At 48.6% G+C, this 26,687-nt stretch overlaps 1 protein-coding gene across 6 annotated transcripts; it reads right to left on the bottom strand.

Annotated features, from left to right (window-relative positions):
- Positions 1 to 743: 743 nt before the first annotated feature.
- Positions 744 to 21,115, bottom strand: EPN3 (epsin 3). 6 transcript variants are annotated; one of them, XM_044983061.1, is made up of 11 exons: positions 20,473 to 21,110; positions 20,177 to 20,238; positions 14,098 to 14,806; positions 12,987 to 13,105; positions 8,081 to 8,164; positions 7,557 to 7,664; positions 6,612 to 6,696; positions 5,846 to 6,160; positions 4,251 to 4,361; positions 2,808 to 3,038; positions 744 to 1,772 (listed from the first exon to the last, which is right to left on the bottom strand). In XM_044983061.1, the coding sequence occupies exons 3-11, from the start codon at positions 14,684 to 14,686 to the stop codon at positions 1,456 to 1,458; spliced, it is 1,959 nt and encodes a 652-aa protein (XP_044838996.1). In that variant the 5' UTR covers positions 14,687 to 14,806; positions 20,177 to 20,238; positions 20,473 to 21,110; the 3' UTR covers positions 744 to 1,455. The 6 variants fall into 6 exon arrangements, with proteins under 6 accessions (XP_044838996.1, XP_044838999.1, XP_044839002.1 ...); XM_044983064.1 differs by having other exon boundaries at positions 8,081 to 8,161; positions 20,473 to 21,109; XM_044983067.1 differs by lacking the exon at positions 4,251 to 4,361 and having other exon boundaries at positions 20,473 to 21,115.
- Between the last annotated feature and the right edge of the window lie 5,572 nt (positions 21,116 to 26,687).

Here is a 26,687-nt window from a genome sequence, read left to right as displayed (position 1 = left end):
CAGAAATATACTGACACATGAAGAGAAGGGAGTTACCTCACAAGAGGAGAACCAGTGTTGACAAGGCCAATTCAATCAGGGTGGATATGGGCCACTCCCAATAATTGATGAATGTGTCAATACCAAGAGAGGGAAAATTGCTTTTGTAATGAGCCAGCCACTACAATGTCCCTATTCTAGCCCAAATTAATGGTGTTAAGTTTGCAAAAGAATTGTAGCTCTGCAGGTTCTCTTTATGAAGTTTTTTCGTTGAAGGATGGCTACTTTTCAATCTGTTCTAGAATGTCCAGGGAAATTGAAGTGTTCTCCTACTGGCTTTTGTATGTTACCATTCCTGATTGCTGATTTATGTCCATTTATTCTTTTACGTAAAGACTGTCCAGTCTGGGCAATGTACATGGCAGAGGGGCAGTGCTGGCATATATCACATTAGTAGATGTGCAGGTGAATGAGCCCCTGATGATGTGGCTCATGTGGTTGGGTCCTCTGATGGTGTCGCTAGAGTAGATATAGGGACAGAGTAGGCACTGGTGTTTGTTCCAGGGATTGGTTCCTGAGTTAGTGTTTCTGTGGTGCGTAGTTGCTGGTGAGTATTTGTTTCAGGTCGGGAGGCTGTCTGTAAGCAAGGGCTGGCCTACCTCTCAAGGTCTGTGAGAGTGAGTCAACACTGGTTCTCCACTTGTAAGGTAACTCCCTTCTCTTCATGTGTCAGTATATTTATGCCTGTATCTGTAATTTTCACTCCATGCATCTGAAGAAGTGGTTTTTTTGCCCAAATAAATCTGTTAGTCTTTAAGGTGCCACCGGACTCCTCGTTGCTTTTGTGGATACAGACTAACGGGGCTACCCCTCTGATACTTGGCAGAGGAAAGGGATTCTAAGGAGTACTCCTCCTGTGCCTGGGAACATCCTGACCTCCAGCAAGCGTTGGGGCTGCAAGTCTCAGCAAGTGATTGCACCTTCCATGCAGATTACAGAAGGATTCCTCTATCCCACTGACAGGCCCACGATGATCTCTAAGAGATCTATGGTGACTCGAAAACGTCTGTTAAGATGCTTCCTACTGGGCTCTCTATGTAACAGCATACCGTGCCGGAGAATGGAGGGCCCTAGATAATTAAAGCCCTTTCTTAGGGACCCTCCATCTACTCTGCAGATCATGGGAATGCCAGCTGATGACAAGAGTGTCCTTATTGCCGGCAGAGGCAGATCTAGCCATCCTTTACCCACCATACTGGAGCAGGTACTTCTATAGCACTTCAAGCAAGGAGATTCATGCTAACTGTGTCTCTGTGACCTGGGCAGGTGTTGGGTTAGGAGTTTCGGGTGAATGGTTTCCTCCATCACAACTAATGAACTTGTGCCCACAAGGCCTTTGCATGAGAACATGCAAAGATTTCCATAATAGCTGGGCGCGGGACAAGAAAGACTACACGTAACACAGATCCAGAGACTTCAGAGGAAAGGGTTCATCACCCCCTGTGAGGCAGGGGGAAGAGCAGAGCCAGTCAGTGGCAACAAAGGCTGAGGCAGGTTACTGGGTAGCTGTGGAAACGGCCCTGCTCCGGCCTGCGGGAAGGCACTCATGGAGACGGGGAGGGTCATTGGGACACTGCTGAGCGGAAGAGGGAGTGAAGCACTGTAGGTCATGGAGTTCATGGTCATCCCCATGGCCATGCCTGGCACTGGGGAGCTGGTCCTCATCTGATTGAGTGTTGGTTTGATCTGGTCATTGGTGCTGAATGGGTTTGTGGGAGAAGGTGCACTGAGACCTGTCAGGAGAAAGTACACAGCATCATCAGGGATACAGTCTACTAGACAGGAAGTTAGGGGCTAGGGTTAAAGGTCAAGGCTAGTCACTGGCCTCAAAACATATTGCTATTAAATTCAACTGCTAAACTGATGATTCAGGAACATTCAGGCTTTGACTCAACCCCAGAAATTCAGACAGAAGACTGAAAAAAATAGCTTGAGAAGTTAAGTTCAAACCAAAGCCTCTGTCATGAGTTTCAGGCTGACCTCTGTTTCCTGGCCAGGATCAGAACTTCAGTGTGGTTTTGTTTTTCACTATGACACTAAGGGCAGAGCTCAGTCACTGTAGGTGCTGCATGTTAAACCAAGTCATTGTGAAAACATTCCCATGGGTCCGCACACCATCCTTTTGTGGCCTTCTGATTCACATCAGCTCATGAGCCACCCGAAGGTCCCACCTGTCATCCTTACATAGCCCACCAAGAGCCTCAGGGTACATCTACACTGCAACATAAGCCTGGGGTTAGTAGAACTCAAGTTAATAGACCCTGGGTTTGTTAACTTAGGGCTTGAGCATCTACACTCATTTATAACCCCATGTCAGGAATTACTGAACCTGGGGCTCCGGCATCCACACTGCATTATGCAGGCCCAAGTTCAACCACCCATATCTCAGACTTCCTAGCACCCTCCCAATATGTGGCTGCTCTAGCCTTTTGTTCGTGGTGCAGTGTGGGAAAATCTGACTGTCCACCAAACTTGGACAAAGAAAGCTGGCCCATGGGGCTGTGGGATACTTTTTGCAGATTCCCAGAGCACAAGTTCAGTGGGGCTGCATTTACACTGCAAAGCAACAGGGCTTGAACCCTGGGTCCTGGGTTGACTCAGGCTCGGACCCTTCACCCCTGTGGGGTCCTGGGACCCTGGGTTAGTGCAATTTGTGTGTAGACAGAATGGGGATTAGGCTTGAGCCTGAGTTTGAACCCTAGGCTTACGCTGCAGCATAGACATACCCTCTGAAACTGCACAACATCCTTCAGTGCCCCATGACCTACCTGACAAAAATGGATTATGAGTCTTCAGGGTTGCGGGGGCAACTACCAAGGAGTCCAAATTCACCAAGGAGGAGGCAGTTGGGCCAAGAAAGGACTCTGGAGTTTTACAATCTTTCCTCTCTTTGTTGGAGTCAGTAAGAGAGTCGCCTAAGCCCGCAAGATCAAAAACATCTGTGTTCTTAACTCCATTCTGCTTGGTGCTGGGAATCGGGTCGCCAAACAGGTCCAAATCTAGAACAAACAGCAGAGACTTAATAGCATAACAAAGATGGGATAATAAATGTCAAGAGAACAACAAGCAGAAGTGTGGACTGTCACATGAGAGAGAAGCAGAACAGTGCATCCTGCAGGCTGAATGCCCCATAAGCCAAGTGACGTTGCCTCTCTCTGCTGACTGTTGTGTCTTGAAGAATCACAAAGCACATGCTTGGATTGCCTTCACAAACGCTTCTCTGATCTGGGACCAGGGGCGGCTCCAGGCACCAGCGCTCCAAGCGCGTGCCTGGGGCGGCAAGCTGCGGGGGGCGCTCTGCCGGTCGCCGCTAGGGCGGCAGGCAGGTGCCTTTGGTGGCTTGCCTGCGGAGGGTCCGCTGGTCCCGCGGCTTCAGCGGACCTCCCGCAAGCACGCCTGCAGGAGGTCCGCCGAAGCCGTGGGACCAGCAGACCCTCCGTGCTTGGGGCGGCAAAATGTCTAGAGCTGCCCCTGTCTGGGACAAACTCTCCTTAAAACTGAAAGTTGTTGCAGGGAGTCTAGCTCAGAAGTAGCAGTCTCCGCTTCGAGAAGCTGCGTCCTCTGTCTGCTCAGCAGCAGGTCGCAGCATGCATTGTTGCCAGACTCAGAAGACAAATGTCAATGGAAGTTTGCCCCAGCTGTTCCCAAGTATTTCTAGCTAATGGAAAAACAGTAGCTTGCATGGACTCCATCTTCGCCCATATGCAAACACTTTAGGATAGTTAACCCTTTCGTCAGATGTCTAACACAGAGATGAAATTGTACGACGCTATGACAGTGAGAGACTTTGGGGCCAGTAGCCATATGCCATGGTGAGTTATAATCACGCAGATGCATGCCACAATATGAAACAAATACACCCTCCCACAGAGCCCCAAGGAAGCTCTCACCCTCACTTGCAGACACACCCATCGACTTCCCCCCTGTTCCACAATGCCCTATTTACCCTTGAAGCAGCAAAGAATCCTGTGGCACCTTATAGACTAACAGACGTTTTGCAGCATGAGCTTTCGTGGGTGAATACCCACTTCTTCTTGCATCCGAAGAAGTGGGTATTCACCCATGAAAGCTCATGCTGAAAAACGTCTGTTAGTCTATAAGGTGCCACAGGATTCTTTGCTGCTTCTACAGAACCAGACTAACACGGCTACCCCTCTGATACTATTTACCCTTCCGGCCCCAGCACCCTTGATCTGTTCAGACTCTCTTACCAACGGGGCTGTTAGGCTTGACAGAGGATGGGGCCTGTGAGCTCTCATGTTCCAGCTGCTCTGTCGGCTGTGGCGGTTTTGCAAACAAGTCAAAAGTGACATCACCTGAAGCTGAGAGGAAGAAAGGAGACAGACAGACCCAGAAGGGAAGCGAGGGGAAGGAAAACAACAGAGGAAGGACAGAGGGAATCAATTTTTAAAAGGGACAAAAACGAGGCAAGACAAGCAGAGATGGGGAGTTAGGGGTTAAGGAGAACATAGAACACCAGAGAGAGGGAGAAAGGAATGAAATAGGTCAGTGAGTCCTGAAGCTACCTGTATGAATGAGCCACCGAGTCCAAATCAGTGACCCACTGACCAACCAATGCCAGTGGACGAGACAGAGAAACTAAGCACGCAAGGGAGGGCCCGCTTCATGCATGCCATCCTCTGCACCCCGGCAGGCTTCCCCGACTGTTAGTGCCTCAGAGGGCAACAGGAAGGTGCGTTCAGACCAATCCCAGACCTGCAGGGACAGGCACGCCCCATGACTCCAGAAACCCGGCACCCTTCAGCTCTATCCTAAGGCCTGCACAGACCGAGAAAAGCTAGCAACCCAAAGAAGTGCCAGTGACCTGAATTCCTTTCTCTAAAGGAAAGAATCATTGTTGAGAAATACTTAAACTCTGAGCTCAGTTGGGCAGGGGCCATCTTTTGTTGTTTTTGTACAGCACCTCGCACGGGGGGGGCCTGGTACCGTAGCTCCAAGGCACAATGGCAATACAAATAATACATAAATAACAATAATTAATTAGTAACTAAGGCAAGGAAAAGTTATTCACTAGGGGCCAGACTCTGATTTCATTCACATGCATTTAAATTCAGAGACATTTCACTATGAATGTAAGTAAGATCAGAATCTGGCTTCTTTTAAATATCCATTCCTCCTCTGATTTCAGCCGAGTTACTGCAAGTTTGCACCACTGTAACTCAGATCAGAGTCTAGCCCTAAGAAATTTGTTCCCTCAAGTATTCTTTGTCTGCAAATTTGTGCTTCTACACATTGTGGCTCTGTTTCCCCCATGTGGGCCTTACCAGCACTGGTATCACACTGTGTAGTCCAACTCTTGTAGCTTTTTTTCCCCCCAGTGGGACTAATGTAAATTCCTCCATCACACACTACTGTCCTCCTGGGGGTTTCCCCTTTGGGCGTTGCAAGGGCTTTCACCATACACTGGACAGACCTGATCTGTGGTTTTGTTATTCTTCTCCCAGGGGGCTATACCGTTTTCACTACAACTCTCTTTTGTGTATAGTCATGGCTAAGAGTGGGTCGAGGTCTCCCAGTGTGCTCAAGATTTAGGCAAAAAATCTGCTACAATCTCCTCCTCGGGAGAGGGGATCAGAGTGGAGCTGGCAAAGTGGACCATCAAAGACATTCCCTGGTAAGGAAAGACAAGACGCAGGTATTGCCTGAGATTTTTTAGAGGATCAGAGGAAACTGGATCCCAAAAGAAGGGATGTGATGGTAAGTATCATGAGGACGTCAGGAAGAATAATCCCGAGCTTCAAGCAGCAATGGAAACTGACAAAAAAAAAAAAAGAGCTTCTCTTACCTGCCCTGGGAGGATTGTCAACGACACCTCCCCAAGGATCAGCAGCAGATGTAGCATCAGCAGAAGCTTTAGAAGGTGGGGATGCCTTTACCCAGGCATCTGCTGATGACAGACTTGAAGAGAGGGGGGTCTTCTCCCAAGGGTCAGAGGAGGAGGAGGAGACTATGGGAGGAAGATCCCAAGGCCCTGTGGAGGTCTGGTTGACCGATGCTGCCATCTGGTTTAGAGGATCCCCGGAAGCAGCAGGGATTGGAGCCCAGGGGTCTGCAGAGGGGACCCAAGAGGCTCCTGCTGGTTCCACATTGGACTTTAGACCTGAAAGACACACAGGAAGTTGTGGAACCCAGGCAGGGAACCATTCAAAGGCAGTGCAGAGAGAACTGAAACACAGCCAGGGGTGGGGCAAAGGGGCAAACAGGTTAGAGAGGAGCAGGAGAAAGAAAGAAAAGAAAAGAGCAGGTAATCGGGAAAGAAACGCATAAAGCAAAATGAGGCCAGAAGGCAGGACACATTTAGTAATCTGCCCATGTTTACCATTTGTCACCCTTCTTCCTTCATTTCTCGTTTCTGTTCAATAGCCCGGGTGTGGTTAAAAGCTGCTATGAGAATGCAGTGAGTGAGCAGAGGATAAGGGGAAAGGGCAGACGGAGAGAACACAAGCAAAGATTCTTACTGTTAGGCTCCCCAGAATTGGACAAGGACAGAGCTGGAGGGGAGAAGGTTCTGCCATTCTCCCAAGCATCAGCAGATTGAGAGTTGCCCCCACCTGGAATATCCCATGGGTCAGCTGAAACATGGGTTGAAGTTACTGGCACTGGTCCAAAAATGTCTGCCAGCTCCGCAATAGAGGACTAGAATTGTAAGGAGAAAAAGAAACAAGTTAAGGATCAGGGATACCTGCAAGGCCTCGTCCGATATTGCTCCTGGAGTGAAAGGGGCTACTAGAGGGGTTTTTCCGAGGTCACCCCAGACATCACCCTATACAGATGCTCCCCGCTTATGCAAGCATTCCATTCCAGAACCCTCACGTAACTCGAATTTTGCATAAGTCGGAAACGTATACCCGACCATTACGCAAAAAATAAAAAACAAACCAACAAAAAACCCCTATTTCTAGCTTACGGAACTTTTTCCATAAGTGCGGATTTGTGTAAGTCGGGTTTGTGTAACACGGGGGGCGTCTGTACTTCCTGCAGAGAAGCAACCTAACCTTAGATCTTAGAACTGGGCAGGAATGGTCTGATCTGGCTTCTCTCTGTAGTCAAGAAATATGTCATTTAAAATCTATTCCAGCTAAAGCTTTAAGTGAATGCAGTGCTCATGCACAAAGCCAGGGGGACAGCAAGGCCAGCTGAACTCTTCTACTTATGCACAAAACAAATACAGCAGAGCAGAAACAGGGCAAGTGTCTCCCAGCCGTTCAAGCCCATCCTGGAGAGACAATCCGGGGTAATTCAGTTTCCCTGGTTAGGCTGCTAATGAGGTGTGAACTGTTATGGAGAGTCTTTTTTTTTTTAAATCATGCAGACATGAAGAATTACACTGAGTTCACCAGATCAAGTCACATACACCACTGAACAGCCATCAAGTAATAATCCCTTTGCTCACTACCAGTCTAGGATAGATTTGAACCAGAGATCAAGAGATGGAATGTTCTGTACCCCATTATATATCTCCCCAGCCATCCAGACCACCAACTAAAGCTTTTCACCTGACTCTTCTTCAACTTATCCTCTTCTTCCTCCTCCTCGATACCCATGTGGGTCTCTTCCAGTGCTCTCTGTAGCAGTGAGTTCTCTCCTTGGCATGCCCTCACTTCCTGCAGTCAAAATGGACAGTGCATATGTCTGGGATGTGAACAGTAAAGACACAGGATAAATGATCACCGATGTGCACTGACTCTCTGCAGAGAGACCAAGGGCAGGGGTTGCTGTGCCCAAAACTGTAATGCATTAGCCAGCAGCAGCCTTGTTTTATTTTACTGATGTATTTGCACATTTCATGAGAAATCCACTGTTAGGAATGTGCAGCAAACAGCTTTAAGAGCAGTGAAAGTAAGTTTACAGCCAAGCAAGCACCAGAAGCAGAAGGACTGGGGTACACCACTTCCCTGGAAGACACCAAGCAAGGCAGAAAGTTGCACAATGTTTAATACTCCAAAGGTCCGTTTAGAAACTCATGAAGTTAGAATCCAAGAAGAGGAAAGTGCCCTTTCATCTGCTGGGTGTGGGGTACCTTCTCATGCTCCTTTTTGCTCAGGCTGAGCGCTATCTGCAATTGCAATTCTTCATCTGTGCTGGTGACTGGAGGAAGCGGCTGCTGCCAATGAAGGAGAACTGAATGAAATTGCTTCTTTGACCCTAGGTCTCTGTATTTGCTACCAAATTATCCCTTTCCTTGTAACCATCTTTCTTTCAATCCCTTGCCTGTTATACAGTAAGTCTTTTTATTCAGCCATTTATCCATTCATCTGTTGCTACTCTTTCTTCCATTTAGTCAACCACCGATCTTAATGTCTATTCTTTCATCCATCCATCATCCATGCACCAATCCGTCTGATCTTTCCCCCATATACTCATCAATCGGTCTCTCTTTCCTTTTCCATCCAGCCATTCACCCACCCACTGTTTTGTTTGTCTGTTCATCCACTTTTCTAGCACTCTGCCTGTCAATCCATTGCTGGAGGGGCTGGTTTAGAAGCTTCTGGGTTGAAACACCACCACCTTGAAACCACAGGTTTGAATCCTGGCACAGTTGACTTCGCCCGTCACATTTTTTAGATATATATATGTAGCTTCTTATGCAAAGACTTTGAGGTGAGGCCCTAACACCAACATCCCATCTGTACTACGTGAACATAAAAGATCCCATAGCACTTTTCTTAAGTCCTCCCACTGTGGTGCCATAAGCTGGCTGCTGCACTCCACCTCAGAGGTGGCTGCACTTCAGTGACATTGCCTTGTAAAGCACTGTGGGATCCTTCAGGATGAAAGGTGGTATATTAATGTAAGATGTTGTGTATCCGCTATTATTTGACATACAAACACCTTGCCACTTCAGGCTCATCTGTGCCCTATAAGATTCTATCTTGCATTGTGTTTGTGGTTATAACTTTTGTTTAGACTTTTAGCTGCCTGGCTTGTCAGGCCTCTAACCGTACAGCTTCCCAGTGACACTTCTTCCCCTTGCTGAGGTCAGAGCATATCAAGGGCAGCCTTTGCAAAAGCTAAACACTTTGCAAACTGCTCAGGAGTTCAGTGGATGTTTCTGCTCTTTTATCTCCATGGGAACATCATTAGCAGATCTTCCATTAATAACACTGATAAAGAATAACACCAGCTCCTAGCATTGCTATAGCTGTTTCTGAGAATCAGAGAGCTCTACAGGTGTTACCCGTTAATCCTCAACCCCCTTGTGATGACAGCATTATCCCCACTTTTCAGATGGGAAAACTGAAGTACAGATAGGTTAAGCAAAGATCTTATAGTGCAGGGGTGGCCAAATTTACCGATCCCCTGAGCCGCATACAACCATCTTCAGAAGTTCGAGAGCCAGGGCACACCTGCCAAGGCTCCAGGCTTCAGCCCTGCGGTAGGTTCCTGACGGGGCTCGGGGCTTCAGTCCCACTCCTGCTGAAGTCCTGAGCCCTGGCAGGTGCGCCCCGCAGGGCTGAAGCCCTGAGCCCCGCCTCCCCACTGGGCAGAAGCCCCTATCCCACCACCCTGCTGCAGACAGACGTCCTGAGCTTCCCCCTCTTCCTCAGTCTGGTAGGCGGAGAATGGGGGGAGGGACATGGGGGGGCTCCGCGAATGGCACTTTGACGGTAAAAGAGCAGCATGTGGCTCATGAGCCACAGTTTGGCCACCCTTTTATAGCGTATTAGTGGTACAGCCCATAGGACAACCCAAGACCTTACTCCCAGTCGACTATGGACCATGTTTCTTCTCTCACCCAATGATAAAACTAAACAGATTTATGTGCTACAACAAACTCCGTCCCTCCTTCCATCTCATCACTCACTGCTGGACCAGCAGGGGTGCCAACTTCATCCAACAGGCACACAAACAGCCCAGTGAATACTGCTACATCGCATGTTGGAAAATATTCAGATCTTGTCTTCAGTGTAAAACGCTACCACATTGCGGGCCCCATTATACCACGGATCAGTGGGAGCAGGACCAGGCTGCATTTTGACCATGTCCCTTCATGCTGACAATGTCGATTTGGTGGATGTACAGTTTGGGCCCTTCTCCACTAAAAGGTCAAACATGCAGATGGGACCACAACGACCAGCCGCAACAATTCACATCCCTACAGGATCCTTCAGCAAGGCCTGATGGTCTGTGAGAACCCAGGAGTGCTAGAGGAGCCAGGAACAGTGGAAGAGGGCTATTCTGCATGAAGCAGTGTGACCTAGACACAGGGGGTGGCTCTAGAGTCCCATTACTTGGAGTGTGGGGCAAGTAGTTTGGGACTCTGGGAGGTCACTATTTTAGAAACAAAATAACCTTCCAGGAGTCCGAGGGCTAGTTAGACCCCTGGAAACTCTTGGGTTTTAAGAGTTTAAAAAGGAAAACTTGGCTGATGTGTCAACGGTTACCTGTGAAAAGGTGAAGACTCACCAGTCTGCTGCTGTTCCATTGTTTAACATTGGATAACTTTGTACATATTTGTACATATTTTGGCCTTTCTGACCATTATGTGGGGCCCCTTGAAGACTGTTGGGCGGGGGGGGGGGGGGAGAAATGTCCCCTTTGCCTCCCCCATTCCCCGGTTGTGCCTGGCCTGCCTAGATGGGTGGCTCTAATGGGCTTCTCTTTGACTAGAACGTTCCTTCAGCACTAACCACAGCAGCTTCCCTGATAAGGTCTGGGAAGCTACAAAGAGCCACATTTCTGGGACAAAAATAGGGACACGAGTTCTTTGGAGTCCATCGAAGCGCTTCCAGGAAAGGAAGGGTGGGAAATGGTGACTATTTTGCTCAGAAACAGGGATGGTGGCCTTGTAGGTAGCAATCCTATAACTAGCCAGGCCCCCAGCAACTGTGGGTACGTCTACACTACCTGCCGGATCAGCGGGTAGCGATCAATCTATCGGGGATCAATTTATTGCGTGTAGTGTAGATATGATAAATCGATCCCCGCTCGCTCTCCCGTCGACTGCTGAACTCCAGCAGTGCGAGTGGCAGAAGCAAAGTCGATGGGGGAGCTGTGGCCGTCGATCCAGCACTGCGAGGATGCGAAGTACATAATTTTAATTAGATCGAGGATACGTCGACTTCAGCTACGCTATTCTCGTAGCTGAAGTTGCATATCTTAGATCGATCCCCCACAGTGTAGACCAGGCCTGTTTGTGGCTGCAGAACAAAGAGGAATGCTAAGGCCTAGAGCCAATCCTGGCACAGGGACAACCTCAACCACCAGAGGCTAAGCCAGGAGAAGGCGTTTGAGAGACATTTTGGTCCAAGCTTCATTTAAATATAGACTACAGTGAGGCAGGAAAGTCCTGACCCTAGAGGTGTCACCCAAAGGGTGGTGGTGTCCCTCAGTGGCTTTGTCCTCCTCAAATATCATCAGTATCGGTAGAGAGAGGCAGTGCCAGTTGGTGTTAATCTCAAACTGTGTGTGTGTAAACAAACAGTCTCTGCCTGGAAAGGGGGAAGCAGGTCAGCTGATAAGAGAGCTGGGGAAAGTACATGAAGGACACAGGCTCTAGGCTGGGATTTTGGGGCTGACTCTAAAACGATGAATATAACAGCGAGATGGGAAAGACCCATTAAGTTATCTTGTCTACCCTCCCCTCCACTCCCCCTGGCCAAGGCAGACTTGCTTTCTACGATGTCTTCCAGACCTTTGTCTAGCCTCATTTCAAATGATCCAGAGTGACTTAATTAAACACAGTCATGTGAAATGAACTTAGTGATCCGATGCACACACACTAGCACAACCGCATTCAAATCACAGCTAAAGTCACAAGTACACGGACCAGTTCTCCAGGATGTTTGCAATTCCTGGTACAGAACCCATTCTCCCCGGGGGACACAGGTTCTCCCTGGTATCTGTCAAGGAAATAACAGAATCATTCTGGGCACATCAGCATAAAACCTTCATGGTTAAAGTAATAGAATCAGCGTAATTTATACATGAAAGACAATGGGTGAAATCTGGGCCCCATTGAAGTCAATGGCAAAACCTCCATTAACTTCAATATCATCAGAATTTCGCCCAATGTATTTAGAGCAGCTGGATTATATATGAACTGTAGGGAGTCCTGATTCCACATCTCCAGACTGGACTCTATTTACCTTCTTTGAAACCACCTGATGGCACATGGAAAAGAACCATTCATCTTCAAGGCAACCACACAGAAGAAAGGATTTAGATGCACCACATCTATCTTTCTGAGACCGTTTGGAATTGATTTAAGATGTACTGGTACAGTGCACGCACCAAGTCATAGTCTCACTTGTATGCACAGGATATGAAATGGGCAACAACTGTGCAATAAATCCTCATCATGCCACGAGATGCTGACGTGCTGTGTCTGCATGGAGCAGCCAGTGAGAAAACAATACTGTGCACACTAGCATGGGGGTTGACAGAGCCTAGAAATCTCTCTCTCATGCCTTACTACCACGATCCCATAGACTCATAGACTTTAAGGCCAGAAAGGACCATCATGCTCATGTAGTCTGTCCTGCACATTGCAGGCCACAGGTCCTCACCCACCCATTCCTATAATAGACCCATAACCTCTGGCAGAGCTACTGATGTCCTCAAAACTTGATTTAAAGACTTTAAGTTACAGTCTCATACAGTTACATTTACTCCAGTTCAAACCAGCAAGTGACCCTTGCCCCACACTGCAGAGGAAGGGAAAAAATATTCAGGGTCTCTGCCACTCTGACCTGGGGGAAAATTCCATCCTGACCCCAAATAAGGCAATCAGTTAGACCCTGAGCATGTGAGTAAGATCCATCAGCCAGATCCCTGAGAAAGAATTCTCTGTAGTGACCCAGAGCCCTCCCCTGCATGCGTCCCATCTCCAGCCGCTGGAAATATTTGCTCACAGCAGTCCTGGATGGGCCATGTGACATTGCAGGCAATCACCTCCCCCCACAGGAGGCGGCTGCAAACATTACCTTCTCAGCCTCCTCTCGACTCATGGCTAGTGCAAGCTGTAACTGCAGCTCCTCCTCTCCAGTCGTCTGGGGTCTTGCCTGTTCCAGGTCTGAGGTGTGCTGAGGGGACGAGGAAGAGGCTGAGATAAAAAAAGAGGAAGAGTTCAGATTGAAGGAGGAGGAAGAAAAACGGAATCTCTGGAGTTGGGATGTTTCCAGGCGTCAGTCCACAATGATCACCCACCTTCCCCGCCTCGACGGGCTTCTCTGCTCTCCCCTCATTCCCACCACCCAGCTCAAGCTACAGGACCTTCATACTTAGCAACTGCCCTAAATGCTTGGGAAGCTGCTCCTAATGTCATGGACATCACAGAGCACTCAGAGAGACAGTCTGCCTTTAAAGAGCTGGAGTTCGACCACAGGCCTGACTAAGGAGAAGAGTGGGGATTGGGGTCAGAATGCAAGTGGAACAATTACCCCTCAGTGTGCTAGGAATAAAATTGTGTTTGTCGGCAGGGACCCTGCTAGCACAAGAATCTCTACACAATGGCAGGGGGACTCCACCAAATCAGGCAGCTTGGTGGGAGGATAGGAAACTATCGGAAAGTAGTTGAGGCTAATATTAAAAGAAGCAGCAGCTAGAGAAACATTTTAGAGTTGCAACCTCCTAAACAAGCTCCCGGTGTTCAAGATTGCATCTGTGTGGTGCTTCCTTCACTTCTGTGTCCTGAGTGCCTTGTTTACCCATTAATTAATAATGCCTTGAAGACAGGGAGAAATTCAGACTGTGAGATGTAGAGTCACAGCCTTAGCTTTTACTCTCCAGAATGCCAGCTGCACGTGAGGGTGGCCCAGAGGAAGACCAAAGGTCACCTACCCCATGATATTAAAACAGAAAGAAAACTGTCTGCCTCACAGTGGAGACTATTGGCGATGTGGCTAGAAAGTAACTGATATGGGTTTTGAGCCACTGCCCTAAAAGACAATGTTCTGGACAGGGCTGCCAAGATAGATAAGAGCAATACCCAAAATGTTCCTTCTGAACTTCAGACACCCAGTGATCCACTTCCCTTGGGTCAGAAACACCCACGCTCTCCATACCACGCACGGTCTGTAGCACTGCAGCACTTACAATTAAATGATGATGGAGACCCCCTCGGCCTGCCATAGTCTTCTCCATACTGCGATGTCCGCCTGCCATAAGAGAGCTGCTGGCTGCTGCTGATGCCTGTGCCCTCAGTGGACATGCGCTCTTTGGTTTTCAGGGCATGAGCCCTTTCCTGCTTCAGCTTCTCCTCATCCTTCAGCAGACCCGTGACCTGCTTGACTTTCTCCCGCACATTTATGCCTTGGTCCTTGCCGTCGCGGTCTGTGTACTGGAAGTCTTTCAGAGTCTGAATGGTGTAAAGGTTCTCCCGGCACTGATGGGCCACCTTCTCCGATCCGGTTTTGATGAGGTAGTCCAGCAGGGTCAGTGCCTTGTACACATGGCGCCAATTCTTGCCACTGTCGTTCAGCCGCCTCCAGATCATCCCCATGATCTCTGCGAAAGCCACTGTGTTGAAGGTCAGATCTGCAATCTCAGACATCAGGGAGCTGGGTGGACCCCAGGAGTCATTGGAGGTCGCCTCACGCACCTTGATCTCTGCCTCCGAATAATTGTGCACAATGTTTTTTACCTGCCGGCGCAAGGCAGAGGTAGTCATGGCTGAACCTTGCATAAAGTCCACAATGGGCAATGAAGAACTGAGGAATAAACAAACAGTCTGGGACCCAGTGGGAAAGTCACCGTTCCAGCTTCACCAGTGAAAGAGCTCTAGCTCACTAGGTTTTACGCTGATCTGGAAAACAGACAGAAAGTGTTAAATACAATCACCAGTGAAAAAGGGACCCAGTTTGCATTCCCAAAGCACTTCTGTTGCTCTCTGGCAGCACCTGCAGTAATTTTCACCTTTAATGCATATCATCAAGACATAGTAAATGTAACATGAAAAATTATAATAGTTCTATTTCAAACATCCTTGTATTTTGTGACTTAACCTTGCTACTTACTGCAGCTAAAGGCAAACAAGTTAAATTTTTATTTGATCGAGATGAATCCAAAGGAAAAATCATATAGAAAATAAATAGTCAGTCCTTATAGTTTCTCCAGATATCTCCTCTTGTATTCTACAGAAATAGTTGGATCAGATTTTACCGTGTGGTTCTGCTCCTAAAAGTAGCTGTCTAAAAATGGCACCTTATTCCCCCAAAGATCTGCTTCCTCTATGTACTGAGCCTCACATAGTGGCAAAAATAGGTGTATACTGTTTTCTCAATGGAAACACACTATGGGAGAGGGAAATGGATTCCATTCTGTCGATTCTATGCATCATCAGAATTGTTAACTAAGTTCCAGATGCATCTGCCTTTAGTCAACAGGGATTTTTATACTGGTGCTGATGTCACAGAAGGAAAAGAAAACAAGTGTGACTAAGATCCCAGCCACCTTTTTACAAGTAAACTCAGCAAATGAGCTTCTTTGAGAGGCAATAAATATGGAATCCCCTGCTGTTGTTTTCCCAGTCACTTGTCGAACTGTGAGTCTTCTCCTGGAAATTATCCACGGCCTTCTCCTGTTAGAGAACAATTGGCTCAAGGCTGAGGATTAGTGCATCAGTTTGGCTAAAATAAGAAACTTTCCCCCCAACAAACCTCTACCCCCACACTCAAACTGACCATTCTCTGAGCTTGTAAGCTGGTTCTGGATCCCAGCAAGAGAAGCAGGTGCTGCAATGCACAAGAGAGCCTATTCTCATGATATTTCCTATCAGAAACAAAGGTGCTAGAGATGACAAGATTTCTGACCCAGTTCCGTGCACCCAGCCATTTTGGGTAAGCATCCCAAACTCTGGAGTGCTTAGGCAAGCCAAACTGATCCTGAGAATGTTGAGGTTTGAGAATGCTGAGATTTTCAGAGACTCTTTATGCACCAGAGGCCAAATCATGGCTCCACTGAAGTCAACAGGAGCTTTGCTATTGCCTTCAATAGAGCCAGGGTTTCACCCCAGACTTTGGGTTCAGTTACAGTGTGATGCAGGAATTTTGTTCAGGGTGTATCTCCATCCTGCATCTCTGTAGAGAAATGACCGGCAGGGTCACCACACCTCTTCCTCTCTTTCCTAGTTTCTCTCACGGCATTATTGAGGTAACCCCTTATTCTTGGAATGGACACTGATGGGGGCCAGTAAATCTGAAGGTGGGATACCCCAAGCAATGCTCCCCCTCAGGGTCTGAGAACAGGCATTTCACAGAGCCCCTGTTGCCTGAAGCACAGGAAGATAAAGCCTGGACTTAGTATTTAGTGGTGTATCAGAAACAAGTGTGGTGGTTTCAGTCCAGTTCCTGGGTGTCCACATCTCACCCGGTGCTAACTGACCCCACTGTTATCAGTTTCAGCGGAGAAGCTGAATGCAGATTGGGTCATGGAGACTGGGTTACTGTCCAGCTGCCCTGGTGGCTTCTCCCAGACAGGCTCGGGTCATTTGGTACAGGAAATGTGCACTACTCTTGCCTCTCCTGTAACAATAACCTCGAGCACTTCACACACATTAACTCAATTAGTCCTGGCTGCAGCAGGGAAGGGCTGCGATCCTCCTCCGTTGACAGAAGGGATGAGTGAGACACAGAGGTCAAGTGACACCCCGCAAGCCAACGCGGCAGATCAAGATGAGAACACACAAGGCTCTGGCGCTGGCCTTGGGCTCAGCCCACCAGACCACCTGGCCTCCTGCTGCCACTGTGCCTGTCCTGCAGATAGAACAGAAGCCTGCAGCACCTTTCAAGAGCACGACACTCGCTACAAGATCTTTTTTAAACAAGTGCATTCCCCGTGCGGGGTCTCTGTCATGTTCCTGCCACGCTGCAGCCCACCTGACTGCTAATGTTATATCCAAGCAGAGGTAGCAGGAGAGAGGCGGGTGGAGGGAGAAATTAATTTGATAGAGGGTGGAGGTGGTGGGTGCGGAAAGATGAGAACATTTTACTTTGAATTTTCTTTCAAATGAGCACAAAGTATCTCTCTCTCTCACACGCACACCTCCCCCAGCCCCACACACACACACACAGCGGTGCAGAGCAGCTAAGCCATCCTCCAGAGTCCCAGGGACAGGATTTGCATGTGTAGAAAGTAACCCTCAGCCCAGTTGCGATGAAAAGACGATGCATGTTACAATGAGGTTTTCAAAGATGTGTCAACAGAAAGGAAATTGGGACCCATGACTCTCCACCAACGGTAGTGACGATGACGGCTGCAGTGTGGACAGGGCACTGATGTTTTAACCTGCGGGTTAAAGGGAGGGGAACAATCAGGGCAGGAGTTTCCCCCACTCCAGTTCTCTGGTGATGGAGGGAGCGTAAGGATCCTGTGAGTTGTTTCCTCCTTCCTCGGGAGAAGGGCAAACCATGAGTTGCAGAGCTACCCCAATGACCTCTTGGATTGCTTGTGCTCAAGGCCAACCTTGGCTTTCTAAGCCCAGCCCCTTCACTTCCCTGCTTCCCTTCTTGTGCTCCAGCTAACGTACGCTTGGAGATCACCGCACAGCACTGCCCCAAGGAGGAGGCACAAGTCTGACCTGTGCTGGCGATCCTCTCCCAGTTCCACACTCTGACTGGCTTTGTCCCTGACCCTGCGCTCCCAAGAGTGCAGCGACACAGTGGTTTCAGTCCTCACCTCCTGGCTTGAGAGGCAACTGTGGGGAGGTGACCGCTCCCTGGAATTCAGTTGCTACATCTTGTTTTCATCCTTACCCTTCCTGAGTGACTCAGCTATAACCTCCATTAGGGAACCTCATTTTCTCCATGATGGAGACGGGGCTGAAAATAGCTTCACGTGATCACACCCACGAAGAGCACGCATCTCCCACCACCTTCCATTAAACCAGTCATGTCCTAGAATTGCTTACAGAACACCTCAGATGAACAGGCCCTGCCTCTGCCTAGGTATGGCCTGGTTAACCCCATGGCCATCGATGAAGAACAGGCCACCCACCCACCCCACCCCCAGCCAGTGTAGGCATCACACTCACTGAGGCAGAGAGAGAGAGGAATCCGCAGAGATGGCTATGGGACTAAAGAAGTTTCTTTCAAGACATTTCCCTGTATTGATTTCCTTTCACAGTGCAGCCCAGCTCAACCCGCTTACTGTCTTTAGATCTTAGTGCGGCTAAATGCCAGTAAAATGACTGCAACCAGAGACAGCAGTACCCGACGGGGGTGTGGGGGGGAGACATTCACTCCTTACTGCTTAAAAACAACTGAGCTGATCAAGTTAAGTCCTTCAGGATCAAGATCAGCATTTTCCCTTCTGACTGCAACAAGGTTATTGACGAAGTTCCACCTTCCCTGCTGGCGAACACTAGGCTTTTGCTGATTAAATTCTCCCTTGTATCAAAGCCTCAGCTTGGGACATTCCCTTCTAGCTCCCAGCAGGTTCCCTCTTCAGTAGAAGCCCCAGATCCGGACATTCCCAATGTGCCAACTGGCACCAGGATTGTCTCCAGCCGGCAATGTGAGCTGTCCATGCAATTATTCACCTGCTTGCAAAACTTCCCAGAAAGTTTTCAGTTTTTATGATGTCCAGAGACACAGGAACGAAAGAAGGAGAAAAAATAAAAGTTGGACATGGGTGGCAGCATGGAGGAGGCAGAGTGTTTGTGCCTGGAGCCCTGCCAATGGTGTTAAAAGCAGTGAGTTTTATCGAACACAATATCCCCAGGAATATAAAGGGAGTGAAACAGAAACCGTGTGGTAGATAAGGCAGCACCAGGCAGCCTCATATGGAATTACTGCAGTGACCTTGAGCAAAAAGCAGTCAGGTGGGGAGAAGGACACAGTGGCTCGGCACTGAACCAAATTGCAGGGTCTCCACCAACCAGGGAGCTTTAGTGATCCCAGCAAAGGGGAAAAGAAAGGGCCTCGGGAGGCAACGAGAGAGAGACCAGAGCAAGAGGAGACAGGGAGAGAAAGGCAGGGAAGGGAGAGGAAGAGAGACAAGTAATGATTGGGGTAGAGGGGGGGGAGCAGACTGATAGGTGAGAGAGATGAGGAAACAGAGGGAAAGACTCAGGGTGACAGACAGGGAAAGGGAAGATGTCAGCAAGATGAGGATGGGAGAAGAAGGAGAGACAGACGGGGAAGAGAAGAGAAAGAAGGGAAAAGCCTTGTTAACTTTAGCAATGTGCACGGCCCTCCCTCTTGGAGAGAACGTTGCCCAAAGCAAAGAGAAGAAGCAGGTGAAATCCAAACAGCCATCAGAACAACAGTGCGAGGAGTCAGCCTTCGGCAAAGGCCCCATCCGTAGCTGCTTTCCCCTGTGCCAGAGATGCTCCTAATAAACCCGCAGCCAGGTTCCAAAAGGCCATTGCCTGCCCCGTCTCAGTACGCCTCACTGGGCACCAGGCTCACAGGGAAGTACCCAGTGCTGAGGGAGGGGGATAAGTTACAGGAACTAGGAAGGGGTTGGACTCTTCTGACAGCTGACAAAGATAGAAAGGGAGGAAAAGACAGAGCGAGAGACAGGGAGGGAGGGAGTCTGGCTGTGAGACCAAGGGTGAAACTTGCCAAGAGCCCAACCAAACACTCAGGTTCTAAGGAAAATCCTACCCAGCATCAAATCAAAGACAGGGGCCCACCCTGACATGTTCAGGTAACTACATGCAAGCACACGCAAAGCACACACTTACCCCCTCGGCTGCATATGCCTCCATTCAGATCTGCAATAGCTTGGGGGAATTACATAATCCCCGGGGATCTTCTTTTCCCTTCCCAGATGTCTGGAACTCCAGGCCCTTCTCCTGTGTGGAGGGTGTTTCACAGGCAGAGGGGCGCCACCACTTCAAGAGACCAAGGGACGTCCCAGGGCAGGTGTCTGGACGGGGAGGCCTGAGCTGAAGTCGGCCAGCCAGCCCGGGGAAGTCCGTTGTACTGAGTGGAAGTGGCCACAATGCTCAGATGACCAGTGCGACACCGGGGAGGGTGGGGGAGGAGACACCAAGGGAAAGGGTTGGGTTTAGGAGCTGGGGCTACACTTCAAGCCAGCCCCTGACCCTGGGAAGGCTCCCCTGTGCTGTTCTATCCATATGGCGCTGCACCCCGAGTGAGTGAACATCCCCCAGTCGCCACCATCCAGTACCCTGGGGAGGTTGGGGGGAGTAGGGGAGGCTTTGCCCTACCTCAGTCATCCTGAAGCAGCCTCATCTCAGAAACTTCCTTCCTGCAGGGGGCTGCCCGAGCTCTGTTGGGAAAAAAAAATCCTACAGCTTTGCCAAACTAGTGATGAAAATCAAAATGTGCTTCACTGCAGTCTGAGATACTCCAGCGTCCAGAACCTTCCTCCCCACCCCCACCCTCCTCCAACCTGCCTCCCCTGCTATCCAGTCACCTTCCTGCTTCCCAGGGTAGCTCCTGTCCCTGGCGATGGTCCCCAGACATCCCAGCTCAGCCATGCACAGGGAGAAAGGAGTCTTACCTCTGGCACTGGCTTCCTCTCTTGTCACTGTGCCTCTGAGCAGCTCCCCCGCTCTGCAGAGTGCGATCAGCAGACGGGGCTCCGATCAGCCCTGCCGATGACTGTCCAGGCTTGGTGCAGGTTCAGTCCCAGAGCTCCTAAATCCAGCCCATGCAGCAAGGGCTCGATCCCCTCCTCGCTGCTCCCCCCGGGGACCAGGCAGCGTGTGCTCGGAGGTGGATGGGGAGAGCTACGCTGTGGTTATTCCCTGAGACTGTCAGAAATCGCTCTGCTCCTTGCGCACTGCACGCACGGTGTGAAAGTTGCTAAGCTGGCTGGGCAGGTCTGTCTCAGCTCTGGCAGGACACAGGCAGGATTGGCTGCTCTCATTAACCCCTTCAGGTCCACAGACGTCACAAAAGCTCCCAGTTCTTATTGCCCCAGCAATGATATGCCCCTGTGAAGCCTGGGGGGCTCGCAGAGGAGGCCCAGATCTCTTTAACCCTTCAGTCGCTGTATGCAAGAGGGAAATGATGGAGGGACCCCTTTGCTGAGACATGCAGACTGGGTACAGAGGGTGGAGGATGTTTAAACGCTCAGTCACTGTCCCTTTTGGCTTCCAGCCAGTCACTTTTTTCTACTGTAGTCCAGAGCTGCAGCTTCCTCCGGACTCTGCCGGCTGATCACAATGCACCCCCAATGGCATCATCCCGGCCCCTTTGCAGTTGCATCTGTTAAGATTCTACAGGCTCTAAGTTTGGAACAGCTTCGCCCAAAGGAGCAGCTCTTCGCTCTCAGCGTGTCCCCCAGCCTCTCCTCGGTTGTGGGAGCGAGATTTTCGGCTTCCAGCTGTAGTGTGGTGGCCCTTCCCTGAAGAACTACCAGACTCTGGCTCAGGGAGTGAAGCACTGAATGACATTCAAGAATAAGTCAGATCTCTTGCTGTCATATCACCACCCACACTCTCCCCCAGCCTTGGCCTATTATTTTAATCACTGACAGGATTTCAGGTTTTTTTTTTTTTAATATTAGAAATCCCTGACATCTTCTTCATAAAGAATACCTCTTCTGTGCAGAGATATTCTTGTGGGTAATCAGTAATTAATTCCCTCCCACGCCCCCTCTATATGATGCACAGAGAGAGGGAGCTTTGAAAGCAGTCCCACCTATGCCCACGCCAAAGCCAGGTCAAGACACATGTAAGCAGGTTACTCATGCTGAACTGAGGCATGGAGCCAAAGGTTCTGCCTCAGGCTACACCAGAGAAGGTAATCTGGGAAGATACCTAACAGCCACCTCCTGGGCCACTCTGAGTCTCCTCAGGATGACCCTCAACTCAGAGTTCGTTGCTGTCTGAAAGACGGCCTACCAGGGGAAAGGGAGGAAAGATGTATGCCACATCATGCTCCTGCCTGGGAATTAGAGCGTCCACTCCCAGCGCGCGTGGAAAAGACCACCACCAGAATCTGCTCGCACGAGCTGGCCAACAGAATCCCCCAGTGGAGATAAATCAAGAGGAATACCATCTGGCCAGTCTAAGGCACTGTCTTTTCTTTATCTTCACTTTCTGTTTATGAGGATGTCTGTGTTCTGATGTTATATGGGATACAGTCATATGCCACCTATAAATTATTTTTCATATACCATGCTATAAATTATTAAATACTTAAAAATAAATGCCAAAGCATGGAGGAAAGGGATCCTTCCTGCCTGGCCTGTATGGCTTGGCAGCTTGGGATCTAGATCACCCATTATCCCTTTGGCTAAATAAATGACCCTCTCTTGAGGGCTTATATTCCAATGGAAAGGGCACGCATTGGGGCTCTTAATAGATTTTGTCATCTGAACTCAGCCAGGCCCTACAAGGGTGTTTTCCCCTGAAAGAAAGAAGTACCAAGCTACTCTGGACATCAACCAAGTCTCCAACTGTAGAGCCAGGTAGGATGAAATGGACACCACCACCCGGCAACTGGAAGCCAAAAATCTAGTTCCCACGCCTGTTAGGAGAAAATGGGACACAATGAAAATGAAGGGCTGCTCCTTGCCCTGCCTGCTCAGCAAAGGACACACACCTTCAGTTCAGTGCTGTAAGGAAATATAAATTCCTCCTTGAGACAACATGCTACTCAAACTACTAGCAAATGCTGATAGACACCAAAGGTTGGAGGAAAACAACTCAGCACAAAGAACGGCTACTTACCCTGCATTCACTGTGGTTCTTTGAGATGGTGTTGGCAGTGAAGATCCCACTGTGGGCATGCATGGGGCCCAAATGTGCAAGATCCAAGTGTTTGCACAGTGGTCACCTCATGCTCCCATGCAAGGGCGTATAGGGCAGAATGGCCATGACCCTGCCTCACAATGCAAAGCCTAGAGTTGCCGAGGACTCTGAAAAGTGAGGGATGGAGGATGGGTCATGGGATCTGCACCAACTACATCTCAAAGAGCCACAATGACTGCACAATGGATAATTGTTCCTTCTTTGAGCATATGTCCATGGGAATCCCACTGTAGGTCACTGGCAAACAGTGTCCCCTTAAGATGGTGGGAATGAGGAGTCTCAGCTGCATTAGTTGAATAGTGATTGTAGCACTGTTCTCCTGAGGTTGGCATCCAACCTAGCAGCTAAGTCCAATGTGTAATGTCTGACAAAGGTCAGTGAGTTACTCCATGCTGTTGCCATACAGATTTAGGATACTGCCACATTCCTGGAGTAGGTGGAAGATGTCACTTGAGCTCTAGTGGAGTGAACCTTAACATCCAAAAGGAGAGATACTAGCCAACTAGTAACATATTGAGATGGCATGTATTCTGCTCTGGTATATTCTCTGTGATGAATCACCTGATTTTATGAGTGGCTGGCTATGGCTCCAGATAAACAAAGAGCCAGTCTGGATGGATTTGTTCTGTCAGTGTAATAAAGTAAGACTCTGGCGACATGCAAGTTCTTTTTTGGTACAGAATGGGGTTTCAGGAAGAAGATAGGTTGATTAACTGATTGGTTCAAATGGAATTCCAAGACCATCTTCTGGATGAACATAGGATGAGATTTCAACCCACCTTGTCTCTGAGTAAGGTCATAGGGAAGTTCAGCCATGAATGCTTGCAACTGACTAACTCTCCCAGCCAGAATTAGGAAAATTAGAAAGACTGCCTGGAGAGTGAGACAGTGTAATGAGTTCTGAAAGAGCCTCAGAGGGAGGCTCCATGAGATTCCAGAGGACAATATTGATTTCCCATGTAAGGTTCTCTGACCCATGGGTAAACATGTAACAGGCTTTTGAGACACTTTGATCCTGTTGGGTGCAAGATGACTGAGCACGACTGTAAAGGAGGATGGCAAGCTACAATTGCTGCCAGGTGGAGCTTAACAGAGCTGAACAAAAGGCAAAGTGTTTTAAACGCAATAAGTAGTCAAGGATCTTCAACATCAGAACCTGCTCTAGGTCCAGGTTGTGTTGGGTTATCACATTGAGATTCTTTCCCATTTCAAGGGGGGAAAGTCTTTCTTGTAGCCTTCTTCGTACTCTGTATCAGGATCACCCGAACCTACAAGGAACAGTCTTTTTCAGTAGTACTCAGCCAGCCAACATCCAGTGACTAGGGGTCTGGATGAAATATCTGACCATGGTTCTGGGATACTGGGACCAGGCAGTCTGGGAGCTGGTTAGGAGGCCAGATGGGCATCTGTAGTTGGTCTGTCAGCCACAACTGTCTCGACCAGTAAGGAGCTACAAGAATGAGTGCGGCTCTATCCATCCTGATCTTGGATATCACCCTATGAATCAGTGGGAAGGCATGTAAGAGGCCTTGATTCTATGGCAGAAGGAAGGCATCTCTTAATGATTCAGGGTTCATGCTCCATCTGCAGCAAAAGTTCTGACTCTTGGCACGATCCTTGATCTGCGATCGGAGTCCCCCATCGATAGAACACTGGCTCTGTGATGAACCTTGGCAGTGATTACTCATGGTTGGTGACAGACTGTCTGCTTAGGTAGTCTATTAGATTGCTGCTGACTCCCAGGAGATGAAGAACAACTAGAGTTATCCCGGGCTGGTGACACCACGTTCCGAGCTTGGTAGCTTCCTGGCAGAGGGGTGATGAGCTGGCACCTCCTTGCTTGTTTACTTAGTACATTACAGTCGTGTTGTCTGGCAGGATCTGCACTGTTGGATTTTATAGAACACCTAGGGATGCCACATAAGGTAGCCGTATGACTCTGATTTCCAGGATGTTTATGCCCAGTGGAAAGGGGCAAGGCAGCTTCTGAAGGTCATGGTAGGCTCAAACATGGCTCTGGTGTGGCTCCTAACATTCCCATCAAACCTGCTGCCGCTAGGAGGATGCTGGGTGTATGATGGAGGAGGATGGATGCCTCCTGAAGCAACAGAGTCTCTTTCTAAGTAGGCAGTCAGCTCTTACCACTTGTTAAGCTCTGCAGATAGAAGGGTGTTCTCTGCCTCTGTTGAGGCTAGCACTTGTAAGGGCTTATGTCAGAAAAGGAATTTATTCAAATACAATGAATCATCTCAGATAATACAGGTGTTACTGTGTGCGCGCATATATAATATTAGCAACACTGCATTTAACCTTTCACCCAAGAATCTCAAGGCATGTTGCAAATGTAAATTAATATAGATAGATACTGATATAATTTTCTTCATAATGCCAAAGCTTTTTCTAGTGCACAGAGTCCAGCTGCTTTAATGTTTCTGAAACAAGGTGCCAAGCTGAGATAGACTACATCCCAGCTTCCTCTGGATTTGAAAAATGTCCTGAAGCCAAGGCTAAATGGTGTGGGTGTGGCATTAAGAATCGATAAGTTTCCACAAAAAGATGCCATGGTAACTGACAGACACACCAGGAAATCCAGACAGAGGAGGCAGCAGGGGAAACACAGGCAGACACCCGTGGAGAACAAACCAACACACCAGGAGAGGGGATGATCAGATAGAGGCTAACAGGGCTAACTCCTGCTCTCTTCACTCACAGGGTCAATTCCATTGATTCTGATTCCAATGGGACTAGCTCTGGGAGTAAGGGGAATAAGAGTTGCCCCCCAGTGAGACACTGATACATTGAGATAGCCAAAGAGAGAGAGATATGCGAAGATCAACAAAAGGGAGAACACTATATAAACAGGAGAAAGAAAGGGGAGAAGGCAGGTGACTGAATTGTAGCACTTTTACATTGGAATCCTGTCTCACTCCCGTGTGGGATGATGATTTCATACCCAGGGAGGGGAGTGCTGCTTTTATCTCCACTGGCAATGTACTACTCCACTGAGGTGGGGAACAGTATTATAAAAGGGGTCCACTTCTGCTCCTTGGCTGGAGAATTCTAATTACAGCCAGGCCGATGCTGCAGGGAAGGATGCTCCTGCTTAATCGTGAAGTTTTAGGACAGGTCAGGTAGGAAGGCCAGATACAAGAAAGAGGATGATCTTTCCACAGGAGGCCATGTTCTGACAATTTGACCAAATCCCTGGCAGGGATAACACAGGAGAAAAGGCCAACCCAAATCAGAAGATTAAAGTCTCACTATGTAAGCCCTGGATTCCAAATCCTAACCTGTTCAAGCTACTCCTGAAGAGCTCCACTGTTGAGAAGTCATAGGAGGAGGCATGACAAGCAGCAGTGTAGAGGCCTCATGGTGGAAAAAATGTGACCCCCAACTCACACATAAAAAAAAATTAGAGAGACACCCCCCCCCAAACTGAAATAGTTACAGAAAAATAAAAAGAAGGGAGCAAACTCATCCCTTTTAACTCTACCAATTTCAATTCAGCTCCATCAGATAGAAATCTGACATAAGGAGACAGATGAAATTTAAAAAAAAAAAAGATGGATTTCTAATGATTTTTCTCTGTGTTGGTGTCATGATGGTTGGGTTCAGGAACACTTGGTGCACTCTCTCTCTCTCTCTCCTCGTTGGCTTCAGAGACAGGAGACTGAGAAACAAAGACCGGCAATGTGCCTTGAGCTATTGGAACTTTTCAGCTCTCTTCCATAGGCAGAATTTCTTTTAGTCTCAACCATTTCTGAGTCTGTGACACCCCCATACCCTGAACTCTCCCGATTCAAATTTTTTTGGTCAAAATAACAGATGGCCTAGGAATGTCTCCCTGGATGGATCTCCAATAGCAAAATGTGAGAAGGGGGCCACCCTGGTCAGGTTTTTTTAGTCACTTTTGCCAGGTTCATACAGAAAAGGAGACTACACTGGATCTGTAAAA

Source organism: Mauremys mutica, chromosome 12, assembly GCF_020497125.1.
Source record: "Mauremys mutica isolate MM-2020 ecotype Southern chromosome 12, ASM2049712v1, whole genome shotgun sequence".
In the NCBI taxonomy this organism is placed as follows: Eukaryota; Metazoa; Chordata; order Testudines; family Geoemydidae; genus Mauremys; species Mauremys mutica.
This window is presented reverse-complemented; position numbering and strand designations above follow the sequence as displayed.

Bases quoted from the DNA above. Each gene is read 5' to 3' on its own strand.
- EPN3 (XM_044983061.1), bottom strand. From the start codon at position 14,686: ATGCAAGGTTCAGCCATGACTACCTCTGCCTTGCGCCGGCAGGTAAAA. The intron at 13,106-14,097 runs GTAAGTGCTGCA...TTTTTATCTCAG, and splicing joins GTCTCCATCATCATTTAATT to CCTCTTCCTCGTCCCCTCAG. The intron at 7,665-8,080 runs GTACCCCACACC...TTTTGACTGCAG, and splicing joins GCAAAAAGGAGCATGAGAAG to GAAGTGAGGGCATGCCAAGG.